This window comes from Callospermophilus lateralis, chromosome 10 (assembly GCF_048772815.1).
Source record: "Callospermophilus lateralis isolate mCalLat2 chromosome 10, mCalLat2.hap1, whole genome shotgun sequence".
NCBI lineage: Eukaryota > Metazoa > Chordata > Mammalia > Rodentia > Sciuridae > Callospermophilus > Callospermophilus lateralis.
Genome location: NC_135314.1, coordinates 64,077,393 through 64,096,584, shown reverse-complemented (window position 1 = coordinate 64,096,584; position 19,192 = coordinate 64,077,393). Strand labels below are relative to the sequence as shown.

The 19,192-nt window shown below is 33.7% G+C and overlaps 1 protein-coding gene across 1 annotated transcript in view; it reads left to right on the top strand.

Moving 5' to 3' along the window:
- The window catches only part of Atp6v1a (ATPase H+ transporting V1 subunit A), a 56,459-nt gene that overhangs the window by 23,863 nt on the left and 13,404 nt on the right, over positions 1-19,192 (top strand). Inside the window, exons 4-12 of the mRNA XM_076868119.2 lie at positions 2,966-3,094; positions 5,518-5,732; positions 5,984-6,121; positions 7,857-8,008; positions 12,228-12,390; positions 12,913-13,021; positions 17,263-17,385; positions 17,481-17,595; positions 18,535-18,598. Coding sequence (XP_076724234.1) covers positions 2,966-3,094; positions 5,518-5,732; positions 5,984-6,121; positions 7,857-8,008; positions 12,228-12,390; positions 12,913-13,021; positions 17,263-17,385; positions 17,481-17,595; positions 18,535-18,598 — 1,208 coding nt within the window. The remainder of the gene's footprint in view (positions 1-2,965; positions 3,095-5,517; positions 5,733-5,983; positions 6,122-7,856; positions 8,009-12,227; positions 12,391-12,912; positions 13,022-17,262; positions 17,386-17,480; positions 17,596-18,534; positions 18,599-19,192) is intronic.

Genomic DNA, 19,192 nt, shown 5'->3' with positions numbered 1-19,192 from the left:
TTTCTTTTTACTTACATAAATTCTGTCTTTAAAAGATCTTTTAAAGACTGTGGACTAAAGTAATGTCTCTATCATAAGAGTTCATCTAGCATTGATCATGTAAATTTGAGTCATTGAGGTACTACTTTGTGTTATTCTATTTATGTTTATATTAGGTAAATGTATAACTGGTATTTATTTTTACCTATATCTTTTATTTTCTTGTTGTTGTTAAATTTGAGATTAAAAAAAAGCTATAAAGTTTATAGCTTTTAGTATGTAATGCCTTGAAGATAGCAGGCATTCTGTTAATCTATTAATTTGTTTTGAACTTTAATAATTATCTTCAAAGAATTGATAGCAACTTTAGCTCTTTTCACTTCTAAATTATTATGAATGGCTATTTAAAGTATCACATAGCTGGCTACCTTTGAGAGGGAAATTTAAGGACCTAATACTGTAATGGAAAGCAGTTTTTTTTCTTTTTTAAAATTTCTTCTAATTAGTTATACATGACAGAAGAATGCATTTTGACACATAAATGGAATATAACTTCTCATTCTTCTGGTTGTACATGATGTGGAATTACACAGGTCATGTAATCATATATGCACTTAGGGTAATAATGTCCAATTCATTCTACTATCATTCCTACCTCATACCCCCTCCCCTCCTCTCACTCCCCTCTATCTAAAGTACCTCTATTCTTCCCCAACACCTCCCTGCCCCACCCCCAAGCCTTATTGTGAATTAGCAGAGAAAACTTTTGGCCTTTGGTTCTTTGGGATTAGCTTATTTCGCTTAGCATTATAACTCCATCCATTGACCAGCAAATGCCATAATTTCATTCTTCTTTATGGTTAAGGAAAGCTCCATTGTGTGTATATACCACATTTTCTTTACTCATTCATCTGTTGAAGGGCACCTAGGTTGGTTCCATAGTTTAGCTATTATGAATTGAGCTGCTATAAATGTTGATGTGGCTGCATCACTATGGTATGATTATTTTAACTCCTTTGGGTGTAAGCCAAGGAGTGGGATAAATAACTGGGTCAAATTGTAGTTCCATTCCAAGTTTTCTGAGGACTTTCCTTACTGCTATGGAAAGTAGTTTTTAAACTTTATATCCATTCTGCCAAAACTTGAGAATATTGCTTTTTTTTGGCTGGGGATGGTGGGTACCAGTGATTGAACTCAGGGGCACTCAACCACTGAGCCACATCCCCAGCTCTATTTTGTATTTTATTTAGAGACAGGGTCTCACTGCATTCCTTAGCATCTTGCTTTTACTGAGGCTGGCTTTGAACTTGATCCTCCTGTCTCAGCCTCCCTAGCAGCTGGGATTAAAGGCGTTGTGCCATTGTGCCAGGTGGGAGTTTTACTTTTTACATACTGAATCTCATTTCATTATTCATTTTGTTGTAGAACATTTCCACTACAAAATTTGATTCACAATATCCTTAGGTAAAACATGCCCATTGATTTATTATTGTTAATGCCTTGAAAATTCATTTTTCCTTAAATCTTCTTATGAATCTTGTGCTATAGTCTTTTTCTTACTCTAGTCATGGTGGAAATGATTATACTATTTTTGCTATTTATGCAATTGAAGATTATTGGTCACTGTGCCTCTTTTTTCCTAAGAACTTGGTATTTGCTCACTGGCATATAATAAAACAGTTATTCATTTATATATTTCATTGTTTACAATTTCTTTTGCCATTAAGAGAAACAATTTTCCTCTTAAAGATAATGAGGATCTTTAGGACAGACAAAGTAAACATAAGAAATTTCAGAGAAAAGAACAACATCAAAGAGTTTAGGTAAAATCATTCTGCAGAAATGTAGTAAACTGCTCCTGGTACCAATCTGAATTCTTAAGTACCTAATAGAGAAATAGCAGTCTTTTTGGCTCATGAAATAGGATTTTAAAGATCATTGTCTGTAATATTTCAATGGATCTTAATTTTTCTTATAGTAGATATAAAAGTAAATATCAAATCTTTGTATATATAACAGGTTAGGTAAATATTAACACTTTCAGAGTTTCTGCTTAAGTCTTGACTGTTATGTAATTCTAATTAGTTATATCAGAAGGCTAAATATTAAAAATGGCTTTATTCCTGCATATTTCTAAAAATTATGGCAACTTTCTTTCCCTTCCAGAAGAGATTTTTGCTTACTAGACAACATGGTCCAGATTAGTAAGATTTATTCATTTATTTATTTATTAGATGTAGTTGGACACAATATCTTTATTTTATTTATTTATATGTGGTGCTGAGGATCAAACACAGAGCCTCACGTACTAGGCGAGCACTCTACCACTGAGCCACAACCCCAGCAAAAAAAAATAGTAAGATCTTATTCTGACTCAAATTTTATAAGAAATTGGGGTTCATAAATGGGACTTTATCCAATGGTGGTGATTAATTATAAACATTGTTTATGAAAAAAATTGACAGATGCATGTGAGCTATTCTATGTAGAGCTATCATTAGTTTATAAAAAGGGCTTTCAGGAGAGTTTTAAGAACCACTGAATTAAATATTAGAAAGTAAAAATGTTTCTTTAAGTATAATTTATCAAAAATACTGATAGTACAGCAAACTGAGAATTGTGTGGCATTCTAAAGCTTTTATTCCAATTTTAATTTTTTTAATGTTTGAAAACCCATTATTACATGTTTTATAGTAACCTGAGTTCATCAGAATATGCCTCAGGATAACCAGGAAAGAATTTGCCTAATAGATCTCAGACATTTGAAAATAGCTTTCATGTATAGTGTATAAATTAATAAACTTTAGACTAATTTATTTTGTTTACCTCTTTATGTCATGTACTAAACATACATATTTATGTGAAACTACGAGTGTGTTCCATAATGGTAGTTTTATCTTTGTTTTGAATGCATTAGAAAGTCATGTTATTGTATTTACAGAGCACCAAAGTCTTAAGTCATCTAAACAGTCTTTTTTCTCTTCAGTGGTTACAGCCTGTGACATGGCAGGTGCAGCCATGTATGAGCTGGTAAGAGTGGGTCACAGTGAGTTGGTTGGAGAGATTATTCGATTGGAAGGTGACATGGCTACTATTCAGGTGTATGAAGAAACTTGTATCCTTTTTAATTCAATTTCCGGCCACTTTCTGTGTATTTAAATTCAAGTGCCAAAGGTAAAAGCAGCAACTACCAGTCATATTAGAAGCAGGAAAAGTAGATGTCATAAAGAGTCTGGATATGTATACATACACATACATACACATATACACATATTTTATATACATGCATACATACGTATATATGCTTCTGATATAGGAGTATATTGAAAAAAGGAGAAAAGATGCTAGGAATCAGTACTGTTATTTTAAGGAATTAGTATTAATGTTTTGAATTTTCGTTGCTCTTGATGTTTCAGGAGTTCACAGACTTCAGGGGTATGCAATTGGAATTTTTTCAGAAGGACACATAAGGCATAAATGGAATAACACTATTGATTTGTGTGGTTAAAATTCTCTAGCCATAATTTCTGTTTAAAATAATAAAGCTATAGTTAAATCAGTTACCAGTCTGTCTTTATTCTGATGAATAGCACTAGGTGACACGTTCCATTATACCTTTAGCACTAGGAAATCCTTATTGTTTGGTTATTAATATACTGGCTTTTAAACAATTTTCTTTGAAAAATGAAGAGTTTAAGACTTGAGTCTTGTGAAGAGGAATCACCTTTGGGGGCATTCATATGTATCTTTGTTTAAACCAGCATTAATTATTTGGGTATTTAACCAAGTTTTATTTTATACTACTTTTTTGACCATTCTAAAATTCATACTTGCTGGTAACTGGTTTTCCTGTTCAAATGCTGGGTGCTAATTTAAAACAAAATCATCTGAAAAAATAAATCTAAACAAAAAGATTTTTTCCTATTGCTACCTTTATGTTTATTTAATCATTTGAGCGGACCTGCTGGACATTGAATAGGACCTCTCCATGCTAAGCACAAACTCTACCATTGAGTTATACCCCAGCCCTATTTAATATTTTACATGGCTTAAACATTTAAAATAAATGAAAATAAATACAGTGGCAACCTTTCCTAATTTTGTTATCCTGTACCTAGTCAGTTTTCAAAACACACAACCACTTTAATTGACTCCTTTTATTATATATCCTTCTAGTTTCTTAATTGCACAACTAAGCAAATACATATTTTTCCTTTCTTTTTCCCCCACAAGATGGCATTTTATGTGCACTATTCTGTATCCTACTTTTTTCACTTAAAAATATGTGTGTTACAGAAGATGTGCATGAATAATGTATTAAATAAAATAAAATATTGGTAAAATCTAGATGATAGAGGGAGTTTACTGAAAAATTCTTTCAGTTTTGTTTAGGTTTAAAAATTTTCATAATCAGATACTGAGAATAAAAATGTTTATTTTGGAGAGCTTTCTAGAGAGATTCATACTTGCTCCTATCCTTTTCTTCTAGTTACATATAATTCCATTATATGGGCGTATCAGTTTATTAATTGATTTCTTAATGACAGAAAATTTGATTGTTTCTAATCTTTTGCTTTTATCAACAGTGCTACAGTGTAACCATGGTATGAATTCACAGAAGTTGGCTCCTAGGTTAAGATTTAACCATTTAAAAAAAAAAAAAGATTTAACCATTTTTAATTTCAGTAGATATTGATAAATTGCTTTCAGTGAAAAGTAGTACTGATTTTACTCTTATGAACAAATACTAGAGAACAAGGTGAATTTTTTGTGCTTATTTACAGATTTTACACTTTTCCTTTCAAAGTCACTTCTTTAGTTCTTTATGTTTTTGTCCAGGTACTATTGTCTTTTAGGGAGACTACTGTTCTATAGTGGTGTGTTTGAAATGATGAATTAATGAGAGGCTTGTCTTTTATTTTTAGCCCTGTGGTTCCCAAATTGCAAAGACACTGGGCAGCTGCAGTAAACTCATGTGATGCCCAGAATACTTAAAATTTTTGAGGTTAACACAGAAATATTAGATATCTTGTCAGATACTACATGAACTAGTACCTTGAGATAATAAACATTTTTATTATTTTGCTGCATTACATTCTTGTTGGTGGTGTCATATCTTTGCAAAGCTGAGTGTTTGGTGGTTGCTAAGCTAAAAGGCAAATAGGTAAAAGTCAGTATGGAATATGGGTTTCCATTGTGATCGCAAAGTTTGAAAATAGGCATAAACATCCTGTTCATAAGAATTACTGTTATTTAGGGCTGAAATTTATACTCTTTTTTCTTTCAACTGATGCATATTATTCTTTCATCGCTACTCAGTTGTTCACATATTTATGTATTTGTTAAGTTGTTTAAACGTAACTATTTATTAATTGAAATTATAATTTTTTTGTCCTGGGACACTGTGAAATATTATTGAAATACTAAGGATGCTGTGAATTGAGAAAGTTAGGGAACCTCTACTTTTAAACTGTGATAATTCTTATTGATCATATCCTTAAACTTTCATTGTGAGTTTTCCTCAACCACTATTTCTAGCTGGTGTGTCTGTTGGAGACCCTGTACTCCGAACTGGAAAACCTCTCTCCGTTGAGCTTGGTCCCGGCATTATGGGAGCCATTTTTGATGGTATTCAAAGACCTTTGTCAGATATCAGCAGTCAGACCCAAAGTATCTACATCCCCAGAGGAGTAAATGTGTCTGCTCTTAGCAGAGATGTTAAATGGGATTTTACACCATGCAAAAACCTACGGGTATGTCTACGTAACCAAGAATTTCTGAAGTTGGTGAAAGAATGTGAAATGAATGTTTAGTGAACTATTTTGTACTCTTAGTCCAAATAAAAATAGACTACATGAGCATAGTTTAAATTTTTCCTTAAATGCATTGTGGGATTGAAGAACTAGTATGTTTTATTGATAAGTGAAGCAAATTGTTTTTATAGCATCAGAAGTGATTCTGTTTGTTTATTTGAACACTAAATGTTAAACGCATTTTTCTCTAGGTTGGTAGTCATATCACTGGTGGAGATATTTATGGAATTGTCAATGAGAACTCGCTCATCAAACACAAAATCATGTTACCCCCACGAAACCGAGGAACTGTCACTTATATTGCCCCACCTGGGAATTATGATACCTCTGTAAGTATTACTTGAACTTTATCCCACATAGTAGCCCTATTTATATATTATAGTTGCTCCATTTTGATGCTGTAAATAGTCTGGGGATATAGCTCAGTTGGTAGAGTACTTGCCTTGCATGCACAAGGCCCTGGGTTTGATCCCCAGCACCAAAAAAAAAAAAAAGAAAGAAAGAAAAAAGAAAAAAAAGTGATTGATACTGTAAGTAGTTAAAAGAATTGATATAGGTTTTGAGTGACTCCTAATTTTGCGTGTATCTGTGTGTGTGGGTATTGGAAATCAAACCCAGAACCTTGATCATGCTAAGCAAACACTCTAGCATTGAACTACAGGTCCAGTCCTATACTTATAATGATAATGATAATAATAATAGTTACTTTTGGTACTGGGGATTGAACTCAGGAGGAATGCTCTACCACTGAATCCTCTTTTTATTTTGGGACAAGGATATCATTGCATTGCCAAAGCTGGCCCTCAACTTGTGATACTCCTACCCCAGCACTCCAGGTAGATGGGTTATGGCTGTGTGCCACCACATCAGGCTCCTATATCCTTATTTTTTAAGGTTATTTTTGTTTTAACTCGGACTTGGGAGTACAAAAAGCAGAATATATGGTTTCTTTTTTAGTAAGAATATTGTTTTTATGCCTTCTTAACTGATGCTACATTTATTTAAATCCCTTATTCTTCAGGCTTAGATTGAATATACTTTTGATTTTTGTCAATAATGTATGCATATTGATATATGTATGTATATCATATGTGATGTAATGTCACATTGTATAATGGATAATACAAACTCTCACTTTGAACCACTTAAAACTTAATTCTTTAATTTTATTTATAGTCACATAATATCAATTATAATCATCTTTACAGGGCATGAAGATAACTTTATTGAGAAAACCATTACAACCTATAATTTCCTCCTAATAAAATGTGTTAAGGGATAATTTTTAAATAATTTCACAAAAATAAATCTGTGCTCTACAATATGTAGAGGACAAGATCTGAGTTAAGTTTATAGTTCTGGGTAATCACCTAGCTTTACACAATAGCTTAAAGACTCACTCATTCCAAATGGAGAAACCAGCCTAAAGCAGACAAGTTGAATTTGTGTTTCAAGAAAATTACAGAATTCTATAGGGCCTTGAACTTTTAAGTTGTGTGTGAGTAGTTAAAACAATCTCTGTGTTCACAAGTGTTATTATATTACTCATTACCTTTTTGCTTGTATAAATATTTAAGTATTTTAAAACATTCATCTAAAAATAAAAAACGTTCAACTTTATTAAATATTTTAGGATTTTTATTCAATAGCTATTTTTTGTTAAAGCTGTATAAGATCATTATAATAAAACAGACAAAACAGAGAATGGAAAGTAAATATGAAATTTTTACTTCTCCCTAGTCCCAGCAGCATCTTACTATATATCCTTTAAGATTTTCCCAGGCATTTACATATAACTTGTTTAACTGTTTCTTTATAGCTTGATATATGCCTTTTTAAAAATATATTTCTAAACTTTAAAAAAATCACTAAAACAATAATGTACCTGGTTAAAAATAATTTAGGACAATATTTAAAATTGACAATAAAAAATATCAATCTCCCTTCTCACTTCCATGTACCACCTTCCTATTCCCAAGAGAAATTGGGGATTACTTAAATTTTGGAGGAAGAAACATTTACAAATTTGACTGCACTTAAAACCATGCTGTATTTTTTTTATAGGATGTTGTCTTGGAGCTTGAATTTGAAGGTATAAAGGAGAAGTTCAACATGGTCCAGGTATGGCCTGTTCGTCAAGTTCGTCCTGTCACTGAGAAGCTGCCAGCCAATCATCCTTTGCTGACTGGCCAGAGAGTCCTTGATGCCCTTTTTCCGTAAGTTTGGCATGTGTCCTATAAGTTTTTTCCCCCATGGAGGCAAACACGATTGTTTATTTCTAAAATATTTTGAAAAACTAAAATTTCCATAAGAATATCTGTGCCAAAACAGTGTATTGCTCTTAAGTTATCTTAGAATTAGTAGACTGGTGTTACTGTTCATTAATGATTTCTAAAATCAGCTAGGCTCTTTATGCTGCCAGCATTATTTCTTAATTTGTAGTCTGCTCTTACTATTTTCTTTTCTTCAAAAATCTTTTCCTTTATTTGTAAATTTTAGTCTTTATCATATCCTGCTTTATTTCAACAAATGACTTTATCATTTAATTCACAGAAAAGACTGAAACTGCAAGGCAGGAGCTCCTCAACCTCTGATCAAACCAGTGCACTTTTTTGTGTGTGTGGTGCTGGGGATTGAATTTCTGGACTTTGTGCCCTCTACCACTGAGCTGCATTCCCACCCTCCCATGCACTTCTTTTTTTTTTTTTTTTTTTTTTTTTTAGTATTGGGGATTGAACACAGGGGTGCTTAACCACTGAGTTACATTCTCAGCCCTTTTTATCTATTATTTTTGAGACAAGGTCTCCCTAAATTGCTTAGGGCTTGCTGTTACTGAGTCTTGGCTTTGAATTTGCAATTCTCCTACCTCACTCTCTTGAGTTGCTGAGATTACAGGTGTGTGCCACTGCCTCAGGCTGTCCCTCCTGTGCATTCTTAAGGAATTTTCTTAATTTTAAGTTGTTCTTGCTGTTATTATCTTTTTGAGATCTCCATTCTAAGTGGGAGACTATTATGCTAAGTGAAATAAGGCAGATTCAGAAAGCTGAAGGTCAAATGTTTTCTGCTTTGTGGAAGCTAGTCCAGAATAAGTGGGGGAGGGAGTAGGGAGAGAAAGAAAGGGAAGTGGGGATTCCATCAGAATAGAAGAGAGACAGATGAATTAGATGAAGGGCATGGAGAGGAAGGAAGAAGAGATGGGACAGGGGAAAAACAGTAGAATGAATCTGACCTAACTTGCCCCTGTATATATATGAATATACTGCTATGAATCTCACCATCATGTATGTCCACAAGACACTAACTTAAAAAAAAAATTGAAGTAAATAGCAGAAAGATCAGTAGAATAGAGGGAAGGAAACGGGGAGGAAAGAGGATAGGGAGAACTACTAGGGACTGAATTAGAGTAAATATATTCCATGTTTTATAATTATGTCAAAATCAATCCTAGTGTTATGTATAACTAAAAAAAATTAAAAATCTTCATCCTTTGACTCTTTTTTCTTATTAGTCAGTACCTCCTATTTCCATATCTTTCACTATTCAGCCTAGAGTAGACTTAATAGTCTTTCATTCTTATGGCTCTTTGTTACTAATGTAATAAATCTTGTTGTTCCTCTGTATTTTAACATACCACCTAGCAAAATCAATCTAGCTAGCTCCTTTTCTTAACTCTACTCATAGATATCTAACTCTACTATTGGGTAGCAATCCTTCTGCATTTCACTAGTTATATTTCTCAGCAGCTATTTCAAACTATTCCACTTGCCTCAGATCTTTAACTCCACCCTTCTTTCTTTCTTTATAAATGATCATTCACATTCTTTCACAGAGAAATTAGAAAGCATGAGTTTTGGAACCCCTTAGAGGCACTTGACCACTGAGCCACATACTCAGACCTATTTTGTATTTTATTTAGAGACAGGGTCTCACTGAGTTGCTTAGCACCTCACTTTTGCTGAGGCTGGCTTTGAACTCTTGATCCTCCTGCATCAGTCTCCTCGGTCATTGGGATTAGGGGCGTGCACCACTGCACCCAGCTCTTCTTTTTCTGGAGCTTATCTCCTATCATGTCTCCTCAAAGATCAGAGTCATCTTCCCTTTCTCTCCTCTCTAATGATAAAAGTCTATCTTCTATCCTCTATTTCTTTCCAACTTGTCACTACTTTTCTCCTCATCTTCATTGACAAACATTTTGAAAGAGTAAGAAAATTGTCTCTGCTTTTCCCACTCTCACTGTATTCTGCCCTTTTTTATATGAATCCCTTGAACTACCCTCGCTGCTGTCATCAGTCACTCCCATTCTTGATCAAGAAATATATTTTCTTAATCCCTACACTTTGAATATTGGTGTCACTCTTTCCTTGAAACACCCTCTTTTTTTGTTCTCCCCTAAAGTTTTGGTACGCTTTAGGATTTTTGCTTTTCTAAAGCTTCTTTGTCCTTACTCTGTCACTTACTCTGTCTCTTGGGATAACTTTTATAAACTCTCCTGATTTAAATATTCATCCATGTGTGATGACTCTTTTCTGTATCTTTATCCCAGACCTTTCCTGACTTCCAGATTTATATATCTACTTCTGATAATACCTTTTGAGTATCCTACAAGTGCCTCAGTATCAGCATATTCAAAACTGAATCCACCTTAATCACCACCCCTTCTTTGAAACTTGTTCCTTTTCTTTGTTGCCTCTTCACAGATGTCATTTCTGTGACTTCTCAAGGACTGATCTTATCTTCCCATATCTAATTCAGCAAATGCTTTTATTCTGTTTTCTAAATATTTTTATCTGTGTTTTTAATTCCTGTTCCATTACTATAGTTAAAGCCCTGCCCTAATTCCTGCAATAATTACATGTAATCAGACTTGCTATCCTCAGTTTTGCTTTCTTTCTAGGTGGTTTTCCATATGACATAGTAGTCCATCTAAAACATATCTGATCCTGCACTAAAAGATTAAATTAAAACTCTTAATGTATTTTTCATTGCTCTTAAAAAATAATACATATCATGAATTTCTTACAAAGTCACCCATCATCTAGCTATTGCCTACTTTCCAGCATTGACTCAGCCACTCATCTGCCCAACTACTTCCTTAAACGCCATCTTCTAGGAATATTGGAAAGACTTTTAATTCCTCAAGCAATGGTCTCTCCTGCCCCTGGACCTTTGGGCATGCTGTTCCCTCTGCTTGGATTGACATTTCCTTTATGGCTGACTTCCATTTCTTTCAAGTCTTACCTACTTTCAGGTCCTCCTGCTCCAAACCAGTGTCAAACTTTTCACATTGGATTGATAAATTTCCAAATTGGGTATACCCAGTCCCATCCCCACTCCAGGTTAAATTGATTTGGCAGAAGTATGGAGAGCCATTATGAGAGAAGTATGCAGAGAAATGTGACGTGCCTTAGTCTATCAAATACCTAAAAGGTTTGGAGGAAAACAATTTTGATGCATATTAGTTTTATATTGGAAAACAATCTGTTTTTATAATTAAGGATGCAATGGTTCCATGAATTTTTAAGATAAAGCATAATATTACAAAGACTTTTCCTTTAGAATTACATCCTGTTTTTCCTGATCACACCCTTCCCTCACACACACAAAGAGTGGCATCCACTTTCTGTTGCCACTTTTTATGGAGAGTTTGGCAGCTAAATGGTATCATAATCACCATCTGATTCACCAGTTAGTTTATCCCACTGCAATCTGAGCTTTGTGAATACAAGAACATCACTGTTTTATTGGCTGTTTATTGTCTCTCCAGCATCTCCAAGCACAGTTTTTAGTACCTAGAAAAAAGTGCTCAGTAAATATTATTGAAAGAGGATTAACTTAATACTTTAACAAAACTTTGTTCATTAAACTTTATAGTTGTATTTTTTATTTTTAATTCCTGTACTGTTTTCCCCCTACCCCAGCAGTATTAGGTATTGAGCTACTACATCCCTAGTCCTTTTTATTGTTTATTTTGAAACAAGGTCTTACTAAGTTGTTGAGGCTGGCCTAGAACTAGTGATCCTCCTGCTTCAGCCTCCTGAGTAGCTGGGATTATAGATGTGAGCCACCACGCCTATCCTCCTGTATTGTCTTGTATTGTCCTGTATTGTCATGAACTAATTTATATAAGCATTCAGAATATTAGCACCATCTTATCGTATTTTCACACTCCTCTTCCCCAGGTGCCTTATGAAATATACTTGCCCTGTTCTGCTAGTAAAGATGATAGAGATGAATAATGATTAAAAGATATTATTAAAGATATAAAAAAGGGGACAATTACTATATTTATGTGTGTATATCTTATGTGTGTGTTTATAGAATATTTCAGAGCATTTTCTTTCCTTATATTTGTTTCACTTACCTACTTTTAAATATTTAATAGTATTTATTAGCAAGCAAAGCGATCCATTAATTTTTTTTTTATTTCTTTGTTAGGTGTGTACAAGGTGGAACTACTGCTATCCCTGGAGCTTTTGGCTGTGGAAAGACAGTGATATCACAGTCTCTTTCCAAGTATTCCAACAGTGATGTGATCATTTATGTAGGATGTGGTGAAAGAGGAAACGAGATGTCTGAAGTCCTCCGGGACTTCCCAGAGGTCTGTATGTGGAAAACTTCAAATACTATTCTAGAGAAAATACCACATATCAACTTTCATGGCAGTTAATAAAGCTTAATATTGGGTCTGGAGTAATGCTCTTCTTTGTCAAGGATATTTTAAAGAAATACCTATGATTTTATATTGAAGGAAAGAAATTTAAATTTTTCAGTCAGACTCTTGAAAGTTTCTCTTTTTGGTATGGAGGTGAAAGATAAAACAGACAAAAATATTTACGTATGTGAACTTTACATAGGTTTTGTGATCTACTAGTTTCTATTATAGAAATATTTTCTTTTTCATAAAATAATAGATTTCATTTATGAAATGGAAATAATATCTATCTTCATAGCATAGCACCATGGTACAGGAAAGAGCAATTAGAGTAATAGGGAATATTATTTGGGAAATACGGGTTAGAGGAATTAAACATGGACAAGTTGTGAAAGGTAGGGTTGGGGAACCAAAATGTTACATTTAGAACTCAGGAGATTACCTATGGATTTTTTTTTTTACCTCTAGCTCACTATGGAAGTTGATGGTAAGGTAGAGTCAATCATGAAGAGGACAGCTTTGGTAGCCAATACCTCCAATATGCCTGTTGCTGCTAGAGAAGCCTCTATTTATACTGGTGAGTTACAGATTGTCATAAAAGCAATTAATACCTGTTCTTAAACTTAAAGCTAGCACCAAGATTTTCCTTTTGCAGAGAACTTTTCTTTCATTCTATGATACTTTTATATAGTTACATCCTAACTTTAAAAAGATATTTTGCTTTTTTAATCTTGAAAGTAAGTAAACAGAAGATATTTATAGAACTGCTCCAGTATTTTTAATGACCATGAAATGATATATTTATACCTTTTCCCATTGATCTGTCTTTAAATATGCTTAGATTATCAGCTTTAAATTATTATATTTTGACTAGTGATAGAAAAGATAAGAAAATTGGTGTGTTTATATATTATCTTCCATCTTTACTCCCACTTCAATCTCAACTTTTAGTGTTTTTATTTCTGTTTTTCAAAACTCATTAAATTTGTATTCTGTTTTTCTAACAGTAAGTCCAGTATTTAATTTAATTTAGCTTTAGACCTGCAGCAAAATGGAGTTAATGCTCACTAGCAGCCCTTTGGCTAATCCAAAAGGATTTGCCTGGAAGTTTCTTCAAGACAGGCTCATGGAAACTGTATTTCCTGAATTCTTGTTTCTTCATAAGTTTTCTTTTTTGTTTTATTTTTCCTGTTGCCTTTAAGCTTTAATAGTAATTTGAATATAAAATTTTTGGTTCAATTATTAATTCTAGTCTGGTGGTTTTCATTTATTGGGAGGAAGATAAAACAGACAAAACATTAATGTATATGAGTTTCATAACTGTTATGATCTACTATGTTTACTAGAGTAAAATTTTTTTTATAGATTAAATGGATATGATATATGGAATTGAATTGATGCCTATTCAACTTTAACCATTGTTTGGCTTAGTATAAAAGTCTTGCTTCAATATTATTCCCTTGAGAACTCTTATTCTAGCATTAAATATTGGAGAAATATCTGAGACTGACCTTTTTTTTTTCTTTTAGGGTTGGTTTTTCTATTTGCCCAGAGGAATTTCTCTTTAAATTTCAAGTCTCATATTGATATCTTTGATTAATTTTTCCTGAGACATGGTACAACTGTTCAATCTATTAATATATCTTATCTCTCTTCCGTATGCTATAATTTCTTCTCCAGTCCCTTCTCTTTAACCTTTTGTCTGTATACAGAATAAATGACATTTATTCTTTGTGTTGCTTCTAATGAAACCTTTATTTCTAAAATAGTTTTATTTTTCCTACCAGTTCTTTGTTGAGTTCTGCCAGCTCTTGAAACATCTCTTTTTTTTGTTTCTTGCTAGATAATCCTTGAGATTTTATTTTGTGGTAGGATGCATTATTATGGTTCAACTCGGTCATAGTTTTCATCTGTTCCTTGTCAGGTTCTTTTGCCAATATTGTATCCCCTTCTATCTTTTTTCTTATTTCATCTTTGTTTAGATATCCTATGCTTATATTTATTGTCACTATTATTCATCTCTGTGTAGGAGATAGCAGGGTTTGGCTATGACTGTGGTCCAGAGTAACTGGAATTCTTCATAGTTACAGTTTGTGGCAGGGTGCAGTTGTGTAACTAAATTATTTTACTTTTTACTTGTCCTGCCAACAGAAGTCAGTAGCTGTAAGGCAAATTCTTTCTTTTCTACCCTGCCTCTCACACTTTTTATGTAGTGAAAATAGGAAGGGCCTACTTATATTTTGTTCACATCTATCTTCCTGCTTCTCCTTGATGCCATACTGGATCCAGGGAACTCCTGCCACTAATCATGTAGTCCTTTGAAGTGATTCAAACAAAGGATTTTTGGTTTTGTTCCTCAGAATGTGTCTCCTTGTTTTTAGAAATTTTATCTGAGTTGTGTTGCCTCAGATGAATTCTTGGTGTTTCCACACACTTTAGTTTGATTTTTACTCATTCAAGTGGCTTTCCTCATTATTTTGTTAAAGTGCTGAATGTGTCTTTAACTTTTGATAATTGAATTTATATGTTTCTTGTTCTTGTTTGGTAGTTAACTTTTATGAGAAGGTAGAAAATTCATCTGAGGCTTACAACTCAGATAAAGCTTTTGACAACTAGGAAACTCAGCCTGAGTTCCTAGACTAAGGTTAACGGCAGCACAGGAATCAGAACCTGAGACTTCTTTGTATATATTAGCTTCTTGTGTGAATTTACAAGACAGGACCTGATCTACTGTTTTAGTCAGCTTTTTTGCTGCTGTGACTTGACCTGACAAGAAAAATTTTAGAAGAGGAAAAGATCATTTGAGGGCTCATGGTTTCAGTCCATAGATAGCTGCCTGCATTCCTCAGGGATCCAGGTAAGAGGCAGAACATCATGGTTAGAAGAGTGTAGTGGAGGGAAGTGACTCAGTTGATGATCAGGAAGCAGAAAGAAAGACTCCACATGCCAGATACAAAATATAGACCCCAAAGGCACGCCCCCAGTGACCTACCTCCTCTAGCCACACCCTACCACTCTGTTAATTCCTATCAGGGCATTAGTTCACTGATTCAGTTAAGGCTGTCATAACCCGTTGGGGGGACACCTCACATCCAAACCATAACAAATACCATTTTAATATGGAAAATCTGCCTCATTTTTTATGTGGCTTCATGTCACTACCCCCCTTTTTCTTTCTTTCTTTCTTTTTTTTTTTTTTTTGCTACCGAGGATTAAACCCAGACCGCTCCATCACTGAGCCACATCTCCAGCCCTTTTTTGTATTTTATTTAGAGACAGGGTCTCACTAAGTTGCTTAAGACCTCACTGAGTTGATGAGGCCAGCTTTGAACTTGTGATCTTCCTGCCTTATCCTTCAGCACTGCTGGGATTACAGGCATGCACCATTACAGGCTCCATGCCCCTTTGATAGCATAATCTAATGAATAAACGTCTGTTTATTGGACAGTTGGATTGATTACTACCACAAACAATGCATCACTAAACAGTCCTTATGCATGTGTTTTATACTGAGTTTGTTTTTTTGTTGTTTGGTTGGTCAGTTGGATTTTTTGGTGGGGGCAGTATGTTTTGTGTGCTTATTTCTTTGTACACAATTTCTAAGAGTAATTTCTTAGAATTAAAATTCTTGAGAATAGAACGCTTAATATAGAGTTTAAATTATGTTAATCATTCAGAAGGAATAACTATATCCAAATGAAAAATGTAAAGGATATATACATTTTCAGATTATAAAGATGTTGTAAAGAAAAAGATGAAATAAATGTGAAGGTATGTCATTGCAAAAAAAAAAACAACGTAATAACTATAGATAAATTTCTGTTTACCCACCTCTACACCAATGCTAGTATTTTTTAAACTTTCTTATATGCTTATCAAACAATAGAAAATTAAAGTAATATTACAGTGAATACCCCAGCACATACCAGCACCTAGACTGATTAACTAACATTTTAAATATTCTTACTTTATTAGATATCTATCCTATTTGTATTTCTTAATAGTGAACTAGCATCTTTTTGTGTGTATTAACCCTTAAAAGCTATCTTCTCTCCATTTTCCTTTTGGTTGGTAGTTGTTTTTCATGCACCAAGAATTCATCTGAGGCTTACAACGCAGATAAAGCTTTTGACAACTAGAAAACTCATCCTGAGTTCCTAGACCAAGGTTAACGGCAGCACAGGAATCAGAACCTGAGACTTCTTTGTATATATTAGCTTCTTGTGTGACTTTACAAGACAGGACCTGATCAACATACCAGAAAGACTGAAAATTGAAATATTTCTTGTATTAACAACATTTGTTACTTTTTAAAAATAACCATAAAAGCTAATTAGTTGAGTTTTAAGTATCCATATGTATATGTGATATCTAGATTAGACAAATTACGTTTGGAAATTAATTCAGACTTAATTGTTTCAACACAGAATAGGGGGAAAAAAACTTCTTGTTTTTTAAAATTTGTATTATGTTGGGATAGGATAGACTATGCTATCAAATATTACCAAACATTTAATTGTTCATTGTAATAGATGTTTGTTTCAGGTAGTCAGGGGCTCTTTGTCAACTAGGCTGGAGTCCAAGATAAAAAGAGTTTTTTAGTTTTTAACACATAGCTTTCATACTTCTGGGTGTTCTCAGAAAAATGGAGGAAAGTCTGTGACTTGCTTCACCTTCATGCCCACAAGGGAAAGGGTAGATTTGGAGGAACAGCTAACAGTCTACTTGATATATTTAATGCTATAAAGTTTTCGTAAGGGTAAAAAGTCAGAAATGTATATCCTAACATTGTAATTTGTAATATTCCTCTCAATTTAGGCATTACACTATCAGAATATTTCCGTGACATGGGCTACCATGTCAGTATGATGGCTGACTCTACCTCGAGATGGGCCGAGGCCCTTAGAGAAATCTCGGGTCGATTAGCTGAAATGCCTGCAGGTAAGTCTTTGTGTTGTTTATCATGTAAGCAAGACTGATAGGACTTTGGGAACTGGCTTAGAACCCCTCTTTTAAAATTTCTTTTCATTTTTCAGATAGTGGATATCCTGCATATCTTGGTGCACGTCTGGCTTCTTTCTATGAGCGAGCAGGCAGAGTGAAATGTCTTGGAAATCCTGAAAGAGAAGGAAGTGTCAGCATTGTAGGAGCGTAAGCAACCAAATGGTTTTCTTTTCAAAAGCAAAAAGGTTTAAAAGAGAAAATATTTTTACTTTCTCTGGTAGCAGTGATTCTTAACCAGGGCTGCATTCTGTTGCCACAGACCTTCAAAGTAGTTCTTTGAAGATGTACAGGTCATCTCTACATGTTCAGACTCCATAGTTGTACCTTCACTGATGTATTGTATTTGAGTCACAGTATTTTAGGAATAACTTAAAAAATTATAGACATGGTGAAATTAAATCATGGTAAAAGCAAAGTAAAGCCAGACATGGTGGCACATGCCTGTTATCCTAGCAACGGGGGAAGATGAATGAGGCAGGAGAATCACAATTTTGATGCCATCCTCAGCAACTTGGCAAGACACTGTCTCAAAATAAAAGGGGTGGGGATGTTGCTCAGTGTTTAAATGCTTCTGAGTTCAATCCCTAACACCAAAAATCAATAAATAAAGAGTAAAGATTTTATGATTACCACATAAAGCCATACTTGTTCTCCAGCTTTTCCTTCCTTCCTGTTCATCTGTTTGAATAGAATAATGAAATTGATTGTAATAAAAGATTATCTTATTTCTCACACTAGAAGGTGTTCAATAATTCATTGTTATCTGAGGTGTAGTTCTAGCTTTTAAGATTTTTATGTAACATTTTTCTTTCCAAGGATCATTTATTTCTAATTAGAAATAATTTCTAATAAAATTTCCAATTTTATTTATGTTAAAAAGTTAGGGCTTGAATTACAGCCCAGTCATAGAACTTGTGTTTGTCTTTTGTTCAATTTGTTTTGGTATTGGGTTCAATCCCCAACACCAAAAATAAATAAATAAATAAGCTTTAACTTAAAAATTGACTTTCAAAAAATTTGGCTTTCACGTGTTATTTTTTATAGCATTCTGCTAACTATATCATTATTATTATTTTTTTATTTTAGAGTTTCTCCACCTGGTGGTGATTTTTCTGATCCAGTTACATCTGCTACTCTTGGTATTGTTCAGGTATGTCTGAGTCTTTCCTCCTGTGCTATTCTTCTTAGCTGTTCTAACACTACTTAAGTCATCATGTAAAATTTAATTTAGTCACTAAAGGGAAAACAGTGGTAAAGTATGTTTTAGAAATATCTTTAACACCAACAGCCTTTAATACTGCTTTTCCTTAGCTCTTTTACCAGGGTTATATTAAACTTAATATATTCATGGACAATATGCACAGATAACTGTAACTATAGGGTCCAAATGGAGTTGTATCTCAGTGGTTGAGTGCTTGCCTCATACGTATGAGGCACTGGGTTCGATTCCTAGCACCACATTAAAATAAGCAAATGAAATAAAGGTCCATCAACAAGTAAAAAAAAAAATTTTTTTTAATTAAAAAAATAATTGTGTAATGGCAAAAACCTAGAAGTTTATTTTAACTCAAAAGTATGATCAGGGGTAGATGATCCTATCCAAAAGGGGTTCTATTTCATTCTGTCATAGTTGGATTCCATAACTTGTTCCATCTTGTGGCTCTACCATCACCTCGCCTGGTAATCATCTGGAAATTACAAGGGAATACTGTAGAGATGGCACATCCACATTTTTTTTATGGGG